Source organism: Spermophilus citellus, assembly GCF_964194105.1.
Source record: "Spermophilus citellus genome assembly, chromosome: 3".
Lineage (NCBI taxonomy): Eukaryota > Metazoa > Chordata > Mammalia > Rodentia > Sciuridae > Spermophilus > Spermophilus citellus.
This window is the reverse complement of record NC_138184.1, coordinates 79,546,693-79,563,762: the sequence shown is the minus strand read 5'-3', so window position 1 is coordinate 79,563,762 and position 17,070 is coordinate 79,546,693. Positions and strand designations below refer to the sequence as shown.

The following is a 17,070-nucleotide window of genomic DNA, read 5'->3' as shown; positions in this document are numbered from 1 at the left end:
TTGTAAGACATTTCTAGAGATCTTAGGTCTCCCTGTTTTTCTTTTTCAGATCATGCAATACTACCTGCCTGTCCCCAGGCCCCCAACCCTAATCTCCAGAGAGGATGGTTCTGTGGTTTGGAGTAAAGGGCTGCATTGTGAACAAGCACTCCAGATGATGCTAATGCACTCTAAAGCGTGAGAGCATTAAGAAGAGGGCTTTCTTAATTCGATTTGCACTTTAGAAAGATGCCTTTGGCTGTCCAGTGTACAATCAACTGGAAGTGGACACAAACACCTACAGGAATCGCCACTCCGCCCCCAGCATGGGGCGCGTACCCTAGGGCCGGCGCACGCTAGCGCCTCCTGCTGGCCCTCAGCAACCTCGTCTTGGGCGCGGCCCTGAGCGACAGACTGCGACTGCGCACTCCGAAGCCTGCGGAGGCTTTCCCCGGAGCTCCAGCGACCGCGCCAACCCAGACCGGAAGCGGAAGTGAGGTCGAGTGAGCCCATCGCGCCCCCCATCCTCTCGCTATGGGTTGGGCCTCCTCTAAGAGTCGCCGGAAGCGGAAGTTGTTGAGGGGTGGGGGAGTTGTTGGGAAAGTGTGTGGTTAGCTTCCCGCTTCTTGGGTTCCAGGCGGGGCTCCCGGAGCCAGTGAAGCGCGACTAGCTGACCGCTCCGGGTCCCGAGCCGTCGCTTGAGGGGCGTGGTATCCCGGTGCTCCGACCCTTCCCTGGGACCCTGTGGGGAGCCCCTGTGGCGGGAGTGCCGTGTCCCCGCTGGCTTCCCCGGAGTGAGGCTCCGCCCGGCATCCCCGAGTCCCCGCAGATCCCGCCATGGGCAATACCAGCAGCGAGCGCGCCGCGCTGGAGCGGCAGGGTGGGCATAAGACACCCCGGAGGGACAGCTCCGGGGGCACCAAGGATGGGGACAGACCCAAGATCCTGATGGACAGCCCCGAGGACGCCGACCTCTTCCACTCGGAGGAAATCAAGGTGCGGAGCGTGAGGGGAGGTTCCCGCCACGGCCGCGCCGAAGCTCGCCGAGAGGTTGGGAAGGGAGGTTGGAACTTCGCGCGGTGAGGCCAGAGGCCGGGTCCTAGCAGTCCGGGAACCTGTGTCTAATTACCGCTCCGAGAAAGTCAGCCTGCGGGGAGAGGAACTCGCTGCGCTTAACATCATTAAGGAGAAAGCAGCTCTGGGACCGAGTTTCAGGTTCTTAATTAATTCAGAGAGTCAAGCCAGCAGTAATTGAGCACCAGTCCCTGCTTTTCTCTTAGGTATAATTAATTTCACAGCTTGGAGAAATCTCTCACCACGAAGCCGACTGGCGCTTTTATAAAAGTTAGTTTGGGAGTTTATTGTCCATTTCGGAAGTAAACCCGAGCGCACGTGTGAGCTGAAAGGTAGAGTTGACTAGTAGAACTGGCACTCGTTGCCAGAAGTGTTTAGTTCAGACACTTTTAATTGACCCTGCTTTTTTTTTTTTTTTTTTTTTTTAAAGAGAAGGAATAGAAAAGTAATTCCGCTCCCAGGGGTCAGTGGGTGAGTGAAGTGTCAGTCTGAAGGAGGCAGCCAGCAGCTACTTAGGCTTCTCCCCCCCCCACCCCCTTATTTAAATATGACTTGTACTTTAAGCAGACCAAAGCAAACATTGTCGCAAGTGGAACTTGGACTTCCTGCTGCAGTCTGCTTTAATTCCCTAAAACTTAACATGACTCTTGACTCCTGTTTCAACCACTTTCTGATGGTGTCCACCTGTTTCCAGCTGCTGGGCCCAGTCCAAGGACTCATTTTAATGATTCTGGCAGCTGATATTTAATCTGAAAAGAACCAATTCCTTAAAGGAATGAAGTAGTTTAGGAAGAATGAGGGTGCCTCCTGCCCAGAATAATCTTTTACTATCCATGTGTATGTTAGTCAGCGTTGTCCATTAAGTTAGTTGCCTAGCAACTCATTCTGCCTTTATTCACATTTCTCAGATACTGGATTAGGTAATCACATTATTATCTCACAATCTTAGTTTTGAGTCAAAAGTGCTTGCTTTTACATAGCCCTACATCCTATGATTTGAACTTGTTTTCTGAACTTGTTGCATTCCTGAAAAGGTGTGTGCAGTGAACTTTGGAATCATGTTTCTCCAGTGACTTGACATGCCTTCCTCTTGTAGTAATTTTGGCCCCAGAAGGCTGGTTAAGACACCATAAGAACAAAACTGCTTTCTTGAAGAAGCACATGTTGTTGCCATCACAAAACTCCCACAAGAAATGCTTAGCATACAGATGATCTGTGGGGAATGAATTAGAAGCATCCATTCTCTTTTCATCAGAAATTACTGAAATGATGCCCCAGATACCAAAAAAAAAAAAAGTTGGGGATTCTTTTAACTACCCCAGTTCAGTATTTTGGCTGCAGTCAGTTACTAGATCCCCCTAAAGATCCAGTCTCTTTAATCTGTAAAATCTTGTTCAAATTCAAAGATTTCAGACATCTTTTAGTTAAGCTCAAATCAGTATTTGAAATAAAAGTACTAGAAGCCTGCTGGACTCCCTTCAAGGTCTCTCCCAGCATGGAACTCCTGCTCTTTTAAAGTCTGTCTTCTCACTAGGAAAAATGTAAAAGGTCCATAACCAGATAGATTTCACCCAGACAGGGTGGCTGTCATTTTGGAATGCTTCTGTTATTCAGTGCATACCATATTGGATGTTATTGTGAGGAGTCTGTTTTGTTTATCTGTTTCTCCTCAGGGATTAAATAGCAGTGAATGGTGTTTCTTTCCTTGCAATGTGGATGTGCCAGTTTTCAAGTTGACAGTTCTTGAATTTTCCCCAATAAATTTTCATATAATTCAAATCTTGCTTAATAAGGGGGGGAAGATAATATTTATTAAGCTAGCACAGTCTCATATTCATTGCAGTCTTCTTCCAAGAAGGAAGTTTATTTAGTTTACTCGAGAATTTTTTTATGTAGACCTCTTTAATAAACAGTAATAATAATAGCTAATTATTTGTAAGCATTCACAACGTGTCAGACACTATGCAGAGCATTTTACATGGACTGTCTCAATCTTCACAACCTTTAGAAATGGTTATTTTATTATCTTCATTTTGGAGGTAAGGAAACAGGTACAACTAGCCAGGGACTGAACTGAGGTGGCAACAGCTGCCTCTTTAGAGTGAATTGTCAATATTAGCTTAACTGTCTATTGTAGGGAGCTCACCAGTGGCTTCCTGTCCCTGAGTAACTGCTCTGCTTCTAGGCTCCAGAGAAGGAGGAGTTCCTGGCCTGGCAGCATGATCTGGAAGTGAATGATAAAGCTCCTGCCCAGGCTCGGCCAACGGTGTTTCGATGGACGGGGGGAGGAAAGGAAGTTTACTTATCTGGGTCCTTCAACAATTGGAGTAAACTTCCCCTCACAAGAAGGTAATTGCCTGGGAAGTGTTTGTGTACTTGTCTTAACCCATGGATACTATTGTTTCTAAAGATTTCTGTGGGTGAACAGAAAAAAGGATGTCTTTATACAATGGATTCTGAATGACCAGAGTTTGCTTAATAAAACCGAGGGTCAAATTTTAAACCTAGGAAATCCAGGTTTAAAGCGCACCGTCTCCTCCCCAACCCTGACAAGAAGAAAAGCTGTCTTGGTGGCTCGTATTGCTCTGCCGTGGACATCTCTCAGTTCAGAATCCCAAACAGGAGTGTGCTCCCCATGCTGGAGCGAGTGCTGGGCCAGGAGGGAATAGACTCGGGTTGGAGCCCACTGTGGCTGCGCACATAGCCTTGTGTTCTAATCTGTATCAGAAATCCTGGCTTGGACTTCTTCTCAAATAGTCCCTAGTGAGGACTCTTGAAACAAAGTTACAGTGGTGTCCTGCGGGCTGGGCCTGGTGGTTGTTGGAGGCTGCCTGTGTTTCCCGCCACAACTTCCAAGGAGGGAGCCACTCAGCACTGTAGTCACAAGCCAGTTCAAGTCAGGGAAACCAAAGAACCAAAGTAAAGATGTTCCTCAGATTTTTTTTTAAATTTTATGTTTTTTTAGTTGTTGATGGACCTATGTTTTATTTATTTAAATGGGGAGCTGAGAATCAAAGGCAAGCGCTCTCCCACTGAGCCATGACCCCAACCCCCCTGAATCCTTTTTTTAGTACAAGTTTCTTTAGACAACCTTTGTGCCTACTGCTGAATTGATCCCTCCTCCCAGCCAAAGCAGACTGACAAAGGGTCAAACTAGATGACTCGTGTCTCAGTGTCCTCCTTGGCATCTGGGGTTGCCAGGTGGTGTTTTGCACACAAACTTGAGAAGCGCAGTGCCTCCCCTTTAATGTCAGGATTGTGGGTTCCTAGTAGTCAAACAAAGTGATTTTCAGGAAAGTCTCCTGCCCTGCTCCTTTTATAGCTTTTCTAAATTGAGATCATTGCACTGAATTGTCTAAATTGGATAAAAATGGTTGCTCTCCAGCAGCTGGACTCTTGGTTTTACAGGGAAACATTTTGTTTTGTTTGGTGGCTGTTTGAGCTCAGAGGGCAGCATCAGCCCACTCAGCTGAAATGCTCTGCTTCCTTTCTCTTTGCAGCCACAATAACTTTGTAGCCATCCTGGATCTGCCTGAAGGAGAGCATCAGTACAAGTTCTTTGTGGATGGTCAGTGGACACACGACCCTTCTGAGGTATTTTCCTCCTGCCCTTGGTCCTCTGGTGCCTGCACAATCCACAAAAGTCACCTTCCCTTGTGGCTTGTTGCCAGATCCTTTGGTTCTGCTGGTAAAAGTCTCTGTGTGTGGCTGAGTGAGATAGCACCAGTTGTCAGAGCATTGATATTCTTGACCAAGGTGAGCAGACTGGCTGGCCAGGAGCTGAGACCTTCCAGCCAGGAATCCCAAGTCCTCTAAATAATAACTCCAGACCTTCCACGTTATGATTTCTGCCTGTCTGTCTTTTCCCAGCCAATAGTAACCAGCCAGCTTGGCACAGTTAACAACATCATTCAAGTGAAGAAAACTGACTTTGAAGTATTTGATGCTTTAATGGTGGATTCCCAAAAGTGCTCCGATGTGTCTGGTATGAACACAGTTATTTTATACCACATGTGTGCAGGCGGGGGCTACGCAGCCTAGAAATATTCTACTTTATCTTGCCTCTCCCTGTCGAGCTGCAGTTGCCTAATCAGGTAGACGAGTAGCTCTCCCTGAAGGGGCTGCACATAGTGCCTACCTCTATCACATCTGTTGATGTTTAGCCCTCTGTCATTGTCCCTGTCTTCTCGGGCATTCGCTGGGTCCACATGGCCATAGCAAACAGATGGTGGAAATGGCACCAGAGCTTGATGTCATGTGAGGGGCAGGGCCAGAGAGGCCCTGGAGGGACACTGGTCAGTGGTGAGCTGTGGGTCAGGGTGAGCCGAAACTGGGGAGGCCTACCAGTTCACTTCCCACTCGTGGTGCCTGGAGAATTTCAGGCTGACAGGTGATAAACGGACACCTCAGTGACCTTGGCCATGACTTGTGAGATACATTAGCACCTTGTCAGACTCCCCGATAAGGTGAGAAAACGGCTCTGTACAGGAAACAGGCTACATAGCACAACTGTCCTTTCTGGGGACCTTCTCATTACAGTTCCAGTAAAACTCTTCTGTCTTCCAATTACAGAGGTTTCAATAAATTGCTTTCCATCCAAACCCGGCAGGAAGACACTACCTGGAACGTACTACATACAATTCAGGGAAAATGATGTGTTACAATCTTGAGTGTCAGTGCCAATTGCACTTCCCTGTCCTGCTGTCCGGGGCTTAAGCAATTTTTGAGCCCTGTGGGCAGCAGTGAAGAGATTCTCCAGGAGTGGCTGACAGTCTAAGGAAAGGGCAGCTGTTCAGTGTGCAGAACGGTTTTCATCACTCCCTGACTGGACCTGCCATCAGGATCTCAGCGTTCTTGGTTCAGAGATCACAGTGATATATTGATGGTGGTGGGCTTGCTGTGGCTGAGCAGAACTTAGAAATCCCAAAGTAGTGCTCTTTTATTTGTAAACCTGAACTGATCTTTTAGCAACACCATGTGTTCCTTCTTCACATGGGTAACGTTGGAGCATGGAGGAAGTACCCAGGTATCCAGCCCGTTGATACATGTAATGTTAGGTTGTCTACCTAAGCTTTTAGTCAAGGTTGTGCAGTCTAGATCAGCTGGGGAAGAAAACTGACCCCTCTCTGTTGATAAAACAACTTCAGCCCTCTAGACATCTCATCTTTAGACACATTCTTAAAATAGGTATTTATTCCTTCTGCCTCAGTTTTCTGCACTTAATGCTCTTATCAGTTTCCTGCTGTGATATGGTTGGATCATGTGAAGGGAGTCCGTCCCTAGGAAAGGACATTGAGGGAATTGGCAGAACCAGACCATATCATTATTTATTCTGGACTAGCCGTGGATCAGGTGACCAGAGCCCATCCCCCCCATTCGCTGGATAACAGCTCAATACCCTCAGCTGGACAAACATCACTAAACAAGCTGCTTCTGACATGACGCAGTGCACTTCCAGAAGTTTCTTAACCTGTCTGAATAATCATGATACTCGGGCAAGAATTTGGGAGAAACCCAATTATGATAGAGTCTAAGGGCCTTTAGAACAGGTTTGTTGTTTTTTGGGTTTTGTTTTTTCAGTTTTCAAACGTGCTGGTGCCTTGCAAAACCTGTTTCATTCTGGCTGGGCTGGTGATGTTCGTGAGCTTAGCCACTTAATCCTCACTTGAAGCCCTGAGCTGCTTTGTGGCATTTGCTAGCCCAGCCTGAGGTGAGAAGGAAGCCTTATTCTGCTGACTTGTGAGGTTCAGTGATTGAGAACAGCTCCTTGTTGCTTCTGACCCAGGCTCTGTCTTTGCCACAACCTCTCTCTTCTGCCAGGGCGTCTGAGTTCACTGCTGATTTCCATTCCAATCACCCAGATTCCAAAAGGGTTTTCTCATCTCCTGTGCTCTCCACCTTTGGAGGCTGTGTGTCTTTAAGAGAATATAAATTTGTACCAAGGGAACCAAAGACAAGGAAAGCTAGATGACAACACCATAAATAAAATGAGCCCGCTGCTAGAAATTCTGATTTTTCAAATGTCCTGACACCATCTCCCAACAGAACTGTCCAGTTCCCCGCCAGGACCCTACCATCAGGAGCCCTATGTCTCCAAACCAGAAGAACGTTTCAAAGCACCACCTATCCTCCCTCCACATCTGCTTCAGGTCATCCTGAACAAGGACACGGGGATTTCTGTGAGTACCTGGGCATCTGCCCAGACCATTCTTCATGGTCATGTTCGTCTTCTCCCCCGGGCCATTCCTCGAGAACAAGCACCTTCGAGCTGGCTTAGTGTCACCCACTGATGTGAACTGCCATGTTCCTCCTTGGACATGGGGATGGGCTGCTTGCAAGACGTTCCACAGTGTGGATGTCGCATCCCTGTCTCTCAAAGTCTTTCTGAACTTTTCTTGAATTTTACATCTGCCTTTAGCTTAGGCCCCATTCCATTTAAATTTTAGGAGAAAATACTTAACCACCTCTTCTTAGCAATGTATACATTGGCACTCTCCCAAATTTTAGAATCTAGTTCTAATCGTTAAATTGCTTTCAGAAACATGAGTGCTCCTTGATTAAAAAAATTGAGGTAGTTGGCCAACACATTTCGTCTGGGAAATTGGTATTCTATGCAAAAGAGAGATCTGGGTCCAGGATCCAGAAGAGCAGTCAGTTATTCCCTGATGGCTCATTTTCCATTCTGTTTAACCTTGACTGTTTGATCCACCTAGCCCTGGAATTATGGCTTGGTCCAAGCCACTGTTCAAGAGGCACATGTTTGTAAGGTGCTGTCTTAAGTCTTTTATCTGCTGCTACAACAGAATATCTGAGTCATTTATAAAGAACAGATTTGGTTTACGAGTCTGTAGGCTGGGAATTCCAGAGCGTGGCGCCAGCATCCGGCAGAGACCTCCATGTGCATCATTCCATCCTGGGGCTAAAGGTAGAAAAGCAAGAGGGCGCTGAACTTGCTTTTATAACAGTCCACTCTTGAGATAAGGAATCCACTCCCATGATAATGACGTTAATCCATGCTCCATCCTGGACACCTGGTCACTGCTTCCTAGGCCCTACCTGTTCCCTTGGGGATGAAGTTGCCAGTCCTTGAACTCTGGGGGACTCATTCAGACCATAGCAGAGGCTAAGATAACTGTACCACTCAAGAGTCCACCCTGGACTAGTAGACACAGGGGCTGAGATGAGCTACATATGTAAATTGTGCAGGAGTCCCCAGCAGTAGTCACTCCTGGGCTGCCAGGGCCGAGTCTTGGTGTCTGTTAGCCCATCCTAACAAGACTCACCTTTCTTAGGGCACCAGGCTTGCCTCTGTGCCAAGAGTGCCCCAAGCACATGGATGACAGCTGGATTGGCAGTTCCAAGGGGCCAGTGCCAAGGACCCGCATGTCTCAGAACCCAGTGGGCGGACCATGTTTCAGGGCTAAGTTGGCAACATCAACCCAATGGGTGAAGAGCTACAAGGTCATTTAGCTTTTCTCTTAAATGTATCCAAGAGAGCTGGCTTTCCTCAACTCTAGTTTCACAAAGTTTGTAGGTTAGAAGACACTCCGCTCTCCTAGGCTGGCAAGGTGTTGGTTTGTTTGTTTTCCTCCTTGAAAAGGGAAACGTGACTAGCCAGCTTCCCTGGTAGAGGCTGCTTCTGGAAGTAGACTAGCCCGGGGCTTGGGAAATGGAACAGCTTCAGGACCCCTCTGTCCAAGGCAGTAGAGTGCTAACAGCAGACTTTGGTTCTAGTTATAATACCGAATGGTTAATGTTGAGTGTGCCCTGGACTAGTCTGTCTTCACTCATTCCTGTGTTCATTCCTAAGCCTCACAGCAACCTGGGAAGGGTTGAGGAGATTGAGGCACAGAGAAGTTAAGGAACTTCTCAGGGAGAGCACTCAGGCTCTTCTGTCTCAGAGATTAGAAGACACAAAACATTGTAACTAACTGTAGTGTCTTGCTGCACAGTAGCTCTTCCAGCAACTGAAATGTAGTGTCCTTTGACTCCATGTTCCCACACCACCCCCAGCCTGTGGTGTTTTAGATTTTAAGGTCATGTGGTGCTGCCTTTCTGTGCTGGGCTTATTTCCCTTAACATGACTTCCTCCGGGTTCATCCATGGTGTCAATGGCGGTATTGCAGCCTGTTGAAGGCAGACTGGGATTCCCTTGTGTACATAGGCCACAGTTTTTAACTCCATTCATCCATTTGACATCTAGGCTGTGGTGGGTAGGTTGTGATAAACATGGGAGTGCAGGTGTCTCTGGATAGATTTCATCTCCTTTTCACACATACCCAGGATTGGGATTACACGATCATATGGTAGTTGTATTTTTTATTTTTTTGAGGAACTTCCATAATAGTATAAAAAATAGTCCCAGAGGCCATACTGACATACCTATCAACATTGCAAAAGAGAATAGATTTTTAAGCGTTTTAACTACAAAAGTTTTCCAGGGTCACGTAGTAAGTGGCAGAGCCGACATCCAGGTGAGGCAGGTGGGCGCCAGCTCCTTCCTCTCAACACCTGCCCTGCGCAGCCCCCCAGCAGGGCCGAGTCCTATTGACACAGAACTCATCTGCCAGCCTCTGCAGTGCTAAGCCTGAGGTGAGGTCAAGTGCAGTGCTTGATATCTCCCAATTGATGGTGGCAGAATAGGAATCAGGAACTGGTTTTCCCGATAGACTGTCCTCACCTTCCTTTTTGAGAAAACCAGCATGTGCGGCTCTTGTGGAATTGCAGTCTGTTCTGTTCCCAAGAAGATCTTCCCACACCTGAATCCTGAGAGAAAAAATGATTAGTGCAGACCTCCTAGACCAGAAGCCTTTGAGACGACCAGGCATGGTTTTGAAGGTGGCTTCAGCCTCTTCTTTGGGGAGGACCTCAGCAGTCCTGTGCACAGGGTAGAACCAGAGTTTGGTTCCTTACATCAATCTGGGGCCATGAGCATGGCCCTTCCCTTACAACAGGGACCTAAAACCAGGGGCCTGCCAGTGCAGTATCCCCACAGACTGGTTGCCTGTGTCTTTATGTGTCATGTGAGCTAGCATTTGTAGTCAGGAATGAACAGTGGGGAAAATAAACACATTTCTGGCTCCTCTTAAAAATAGAATTTGTGGCAACATTAATTGCCTGTTCTCAGTAAGCATTTACAGAGTAATAGTGTCTCCTGCAATTACCCATTTTATTCTTCAGGCTCATTTTCTGAGTCTTAGAGACAAAAGTCAGAGCTCTGCTCTGGAGGGTTAGGATGGAGCAGCACGTCCTGCGCCATCTTCCAGTTCCATCTTCCTTCCTCCTGCCCCACCTCTGTAAGATGCACAGCTGTGGCCCACTCTTGAGAGGCTGTGCTGAAAGCCTGACCAGAGGCACACACCAGTATTCAGCTGACTTGAGGGGCTCCCTTGAGGTCAGAGGGTGCTGCCTTCTTGCCTCACCTGTCATCTTAGACAGGCCCTTCTGCTGCCCACTTAGGAAGAGAGGTGCGTACGAGAGCGTGCCTCCCTACCTGGGAAATAAAGGGAATTTATAAATGCTCACATCTGCCTTTGTTCCCTCACAGTGTGATCCAGCTTTGCTTCCCGAGCCCAATCACGTCATGTTGAACCACCTTTACGCACTTTCTATCAAGGTAATGACCCCCGTCTTTCACTATCGGAGCAGTTTCTCAGCATGTACTCTGAGGATCCCAGGCACTGGGAGTGCCTGAGGTGTTGGTTTAAGGGCAGCATCCAGGGCTGGGCGAGCTGTCTGGCTCAGTTTCTGAGGTGGGCCCAGGAGTATGTATTTCTCTTCAGCCCTGTGATGAGGGCTGTGCACGCTGAAGTCTGATCCCCTGACCTGGTCCCGCCTTCAGTCAGTTCCTTCCTCTTCCTCAGGATGGAGTGATGGTGCTCAGCGCAACCCACCGGTACAAGAAGAAGTACGTCACCACCTTGTTATATAAGCCCATATGAAAAGCTGCGGCCAACGGTGGACCGAGGGACAATGGCACCATCAGGTTCCCTGCATGCATGCTTTCCACTAGAGGCATGGACTGTCAGTTTCTCATTTCACACTCTTTTTAAGACATTTCACACCTGCCCTAGTCCTACTTGAAGGTTCATCCAGGCACAGCAGCTCCAAAAGAGCCTGGGCCTGTAACAGTCCTCTTAGCACCGCGGCTGCGAGCCTTGGGGCTCAAGGCCAAGAAAGGCAAAATGGAAGGCAAAGGAGCCACAACCCCTGCACCACAGCGTGTGAGGATGGTGCGGTTGGAACACACCTCCCTCAACCGGTGTGGACACTCCTTAAACCAAAAGTGAGTGCTGGCCACCTTGCTAGTAAAACTCTGGGAAGCGGGAACAAGGCCACACAAAATTTCTATCATCTGGGCATCTTTAAGGCCATCTGCCTGTCCTTCCAAATTGAAGCAATAGATTGCCCTCCTTTCTCTGCCTTAGGGAGGTGTCATTTCTAGTGAAATTAAAATCCGTCTGGTTTCCAGGTAAAGTCTTTAGTAGTTTCCTATACTGTGCGCTAAGTCCTTTTTTATTATCCAGAGGTGGCTAGCTGTACAAGCTAATAGCAATAAGTCACCATGACTAGAATATAGATCATGTGACTGCTCAGCAATAATCTGTTCCCCAAACAGACTTAAACATACTGCCAGATTTCTCCATTCACCTGGATGACCCTAAGGACTGACGACCATTAGCTGGAAGGTTGTCCAGCTTTTTTATTCCAGTTGTAATGACAACTTTGCAGAAGACCCTGAGCCCTCCTTTCAGCCACCTCTCTTGGGACTCGTGTCCCTAGTTAGAGAAGAAGGCTTCAGCTGTTGCTAGTAAAAGGGATTTAGAACCTGACAGCAGCCCTCTGAATTCATGCCAGGATGACACCCTTTGGACCAAAGTGGACATCTTTATACTTGGCTCAGTTTCCAGGGAGATGCCACACGTGCCCATTGGTGCAGGTTCCTGTCACCCAGTCAGCAAAAGTTATCATTGTGTCTTTTGTTCTTGCTGGGAGAGGGAGGGATGAGCTTGCTGGTGTACAGTATTTATTTGGTAAACCTGAGTACAGGTACCCTTTTTTGTTACTGTTTTCAAAACACTGAATTGCTGTCACCTTGACACACAAGTTTCAATAAAGCTTTGTAAAAATAATTGGACATAAAATTGGAGGAAGCCCTGGTTCTTATTCAGTTGTTTAGAGACTAGAACTTTCCCAGGTTTTTTCAAGACCACCCTTGTGGCACTCTGGAGTGTGGGGCAGAATTGTTCCAGCTCCCTTGGGGCTGAGGGACATGACCTTGATCAACCCACTTAGGCAGAGTTTGGAGATATGTTCAGAGGCCTCTGAGACTGACTCCCTTTGTCACTCAGACCCAAGCAGAAGCAGGTGGGCAGATCCCAGGCAGAGGTTTCGCTTTCTTTTGTTCATAAACAAGCCCTGCAGGGACGCCTGGAATCGTGATTCTGGCTTGTGAGACACCAGGACATTTTTGAGTGAGCTGTTCTATTACCTGAAAGGGGCTCAGGCTCTCCTCCCAAGAGCATGAAAGGTTGTGGGTGATTTTTAAGCCTTTTCTTCACACATCAGGAAATATTTTAAATAAACGGCAGAAAAAGGAGGCTCTGACTCATCTGGCCCATGGAGCCTGGAAAGCACCCCCAGCTGGGTACCTGTCTTGCCTGGAAAGCTGGTGACATGGGAATCCTTGATTTTAGAAACTAGGGTTTCATCAAGTAGACCTAGACGAATAGAAAACAGTTATCTCCAAATTGGATAAAACATTTTTAAACTATTGAAAACATCTAAACTTAAAAGTATGAAAGAGGTAGTCAAACACCAGAAACGAAGAAGCCCTGCCGGAGAGCCTTGAGCAGAGCGGGTGCCCTGGTAGAAGCTGGGAGGGCCCAGTTAGGCCAGGACCTCGCTCTGAGCTCCAGGCTGGGATTGGACCCCTACACCCGGGCCCCCTGCAGGAGTCAGCCCAGCCCCCCTGCCTGTGATGATGGGAGACTCCGACTGCAACCAGAGTCAGGGCTCAAGGAGCCATCAGCCCTGGACGGCAGGTGGAAACAGAAGAGAAGCCAGTATACAAATGAGCTCTCCCCAGGCCGTGCTGGAAGACCCGAGCTGAAAATCAGTTAGGAACTAGTGCAGAGCCAGTGACCCTGTAACTCCCGGCTCTTGGTCCACAGGGGACCCCAGGGGAGATGACTGCTTAGGGTAGGCCCACCTGCAACTCATGAAGACAGGGGTGTCTGGGAGCTTCTCCAGCATTCTGTGTGTACATTTTAAGATGTCATTTTCTTAAAAAAAGCATAAAACAGTTCATTATGATCCAGAACACTGCCTGCAGAGCCAAGTGAAAGATGAGTCTGAAGAGGCTGGAGATCTTGGAAGAGGAAAAGCAGATCCTGCTCTGCACAGCACATAGGGCCGAAGCCACATGTCCAGCTGGGTATCCTGTAATCCAGGACATGCTCCCTCAGCACTCATCCTGTTTACACAGTTAAAGCCTAACTCACGTTGCTTTTCAATGATGATACAGTTTTCCTCTGGAAATGTATATATAAATGAATTTATAGTCAAAGGTAAGGCCTGAAAAAGCTTTAAAATACAGCAATATTTCAGGGTAAATTGTTATTCCCCTAGTATCCTCAGGGGGTTGGTTCCAAGGCCCACCTCAGACACCAAAATCTCTGGACGCTCAGATCTCTTCTAGTGTAGTATTTGCATACAAGCTGCACACAGCCCCCCACATTGTCTCTAGATTACTTGTAATACCTAGTGCAGTGGAAATAATCCAGCTGTATTATTCAGGGAGTGACAACAAAAAAGGACAGTACAGTTTTCTTCAGCTTGGTTTTCATTTGTGGTCAGTTGAACCTATAGAAGCAGAAGCCTTGGGAGGGTCCACTGTAGAACCACATATTGAAAACTGAGCCAGAGAGGACAGGACCCAGGCAAGGCTGTGTCCTTCCCTCTGGCTCCAGTTTACGAGTGTTAGGCGCCTCCCTACCATCCTCTCCAAGTGTGGATACTGGACAGAGATCAGGGATGTTGATCTAGTCGGTTTGCTGACCAGCTGTGTCTTTGGGCCAAATTACATGCCCTCTCTGATCTGGGTTTCATTCCCTGAAGAATAAGGAGTGTTGTACCAGCACCTGATGAGGCCTAGAGCTCCCCTCGTTTCACCTGGGAGCCACGAAGCCTTGGCAACAAGGCTGGGATGTGGGCACAAACAGGAAGTCAAGGCACTGGGCAGGGAAACTAGCTTAATTAGGAAATCTCCACAGCTCCAAAGCTCCAGAACATCACAGTGATACCTCCTTGGCTCAGATCAGAGACAGACTATTTTAGGGAAAAACAAAAATTTTTGTTACTTGCCATTGGCATTCCACACATTCCTTCCTGCTGGAGAGAACAGCAACACAGTGCCATCTTGGGAGCAGACAGGAGCCCTCACCAGACAACTATACCTGCCAGCACCTTGATCTTGCACTTCCTAGCCTCCGGAACTGTGGGAAAATAAATTTGTTTATACATTCCCCAGTCTCAGGTATTTTGTAACAGCAATACTGAACAGACTGACATCCACCATGTATACAAATGGTTTGAATGAGTTTATGAGGACCCTAGTCTGTGGCTCACTCAGATCATCCAGCTTCTGAGGAGTTCCTCCCTCTATTGACTAGTGAATTGGTGGGAAACAGAAACTTGAGCCCTCTGCCTGGAACAACTATTATTGTCCTTAGAAGAAAACATGGAGGTTATGGACATGTAAACATTTCTTCTAAAACCCAAGTCATTCCAACTAATTATAAACTATCCACAGGGTCCTCCCAAGAGTTGTCACCGATGTGAGTTCGAACCTTGGAGGGGATCCTCAAAGCTGGAACTGCAGTCAAGAGCCTAATGTTTTGGGTCCAGTCACTGTCTCGGGGACAAATGCTGGGCTCTGCCCTCAGGGTTGGCTCCCTTGACCATGCTGTCTTTTTCTTGCTCCTCATACAACTGAAGGGCCTTTTTCAGATGAGGCAGCCCTGGGTGTCCCCACTGCCCCCAGAGGAATCTTCCATCTGCAAACTCAACAGCCAGCAAGAGCACAACAGCCAGCCCCAGTTCTGTGCACTCTGGCTCCACTCCATCCATCCTGTTTGGTGGCTCTCTAAAGCAGCCTGAGTCATTAAAGTAGCAAAGTCATTTTCAAAGTCCTTTCCTCAAACAACCCCTTGAGGCCAAACAGAATTCCATTAATCATTGACTGGACGGGGAAGAATGGTCACCGCTCACTCTATTTCCATTAGCCCCATCCTCCCAGGCTTCAGGAAAATCAAGTTTCAATATTTGATTAAGCAAATGACAAAACACTTTTTTCCTGTAAACACTGAGTGCCTAGAGCCATAATCCCTTGCTCTGGCCATTAGCTGCAAATATTTAAACTGCTAAAAAAGAAATGCGACTAAACCAACCAGGACAGACAAGGTTTCCCAACCTTGGCACCTCTGACACTTGTGGCCAAATCTTTCTTTGTGGTTGGAGGGTGAGGGCTGCCCGGTGCTTGGAATGATGTTTAGCAGCAGCCCTGACCTCTGCCCATTGGGCACTAGTAGTGCCCCACCCACTTATTGTAACAACCAAAACTGTCTTCAGACATTGTCAAGTGGTCTCTGGGGAAAGGAAGCACAATTGTCCCTGGCTGAGAACCACAGGAACAAGCCAGTTCAACTGTCACCTTAGGAATGAAAGCTTGGCTGGCCCCACCCCTGTGGACCCACCCTTAAGTCTGCATCCATGTGTTTCTAAAGCCAATCACATTACAGAGGCCCACTTCTGAAGACAGACCAGCTCTTGGGTCCCATTAAACAAACCATCTCTCTTTGGCCTAAGTGTCCAAAAGCTTTCCGGTTATGAAATTTCCTGTGTATTTGACGGAATCTTTACACATCAAATCATCCAACTTCAGAGGAATCTGTCCCTAATACTTCTCTTGACCAGCAAATTAGTGGGGAAACAGAAACTTGAGCCCTGGAACAACTATAGTGGTCTTCAGGAGGAAACAAAGAAGTTAAGGACATGCACACATGTCGTCTAAAAGCCAAGTCATTCCAACTATGGTAAAAATCTATAGCATGGATTAAAGTCATAAGCATGAAAATTAAGTTGTAAGCACAGAAAACACGACATCTGATTTTGTGCATAAGAAACAGGAATGGCAGCAGGGAGGGCTGGGCCTCAATTTCTGGTTGTTTCTTTGAGGTTGTTCCTTAGAGTCACAGAACCTATCTTGGTGCATTTCTTTTGGAACCAAAACATGTTTACTTAGCTTTTAAAAAGTCTGTGTCTGCCAAGAATTCTCAGAACAATAACTGAAATGGTTGGTCAGTATTTAACATTAGAAGGAAATAAAGCTTCTAACATTTCATTTCTTCATCCTGTGAGTTATTTTCATTCTTATAATTATGATCTTGTGGCCAATTTTTATGCCCAACAGTAAAAACAGAAAAGAGGAACAATATTGCTGATATGGCATTACAAGCCATCAGACATAACCCTGCATGTCAAATTTTGATTATGGTAAGATTGCCTGATTAGAAAATAATAAGATCAAAGACTAAAAACAACAGGAACCATGAAAATATATATACCATTGCCAAAACCAATGTTTTTCTATATCTAGCTAGTTATATAACAAAGTAGCAGAGGAAATTCACCTTGCAGACTAAAAATGGATTTAGTTAAAAACAGAAGTATTTACATTTTTAGTTACCTTGATCTGAACTGCTTCCTCCAAAGACACGTACATTATTAAATTTCTGGTGACCTCATAATGGATGAGAGAAATCAAGTTGACCTGCTTTCCTGTTTGGCTGTGTTATGAGTGATCCATTCTTGAGAAATCCTTTTAAAATGGCCTACTAGACTGCTTACAGAGTTTTCCGGTTCTGCAGTTCTTCAAAATGATCTTAATAACCCATTCCTGGTTCCCTGGAAGTACTGACCAAACTTCACGATGGTGTGCTTTGGAAGAGAAGCCCT

General features: G+C 47.0%; 1 protein-coding gene across 1 annotated transcript; it reads left to right on the top strand.

Moving 5' to 3' along the window:
• The first annotated feature begins 522 nt into the window (after positions 1-522).
• PRKAB1 (protein kinase AMP-activated non-catalytic subunit beta 1) lies at positions 523-15,247 on the top strand. Its single transcript, XM_081283099.1, has 7 exons — positions 523-975; positions 3,239-3,402; positions 4,554-4,647; positions 4,924-5,038; positions 7,099-7,232; positions 10,601-10,669; positions 10,917-15,247. Exons 1-7 carry the CDS (start codon positions 817-819, stop codon positions 10,992-10,994), a joined length of 813 nt encoding a protein of 270 aa, XP_081139225.1. The 5' UTR covers positions 523-816; the 3' UTR covers positions 10,995-15,247.
• Positions 15,248-17,070: the final 1,823 nt, after the last annotated feature.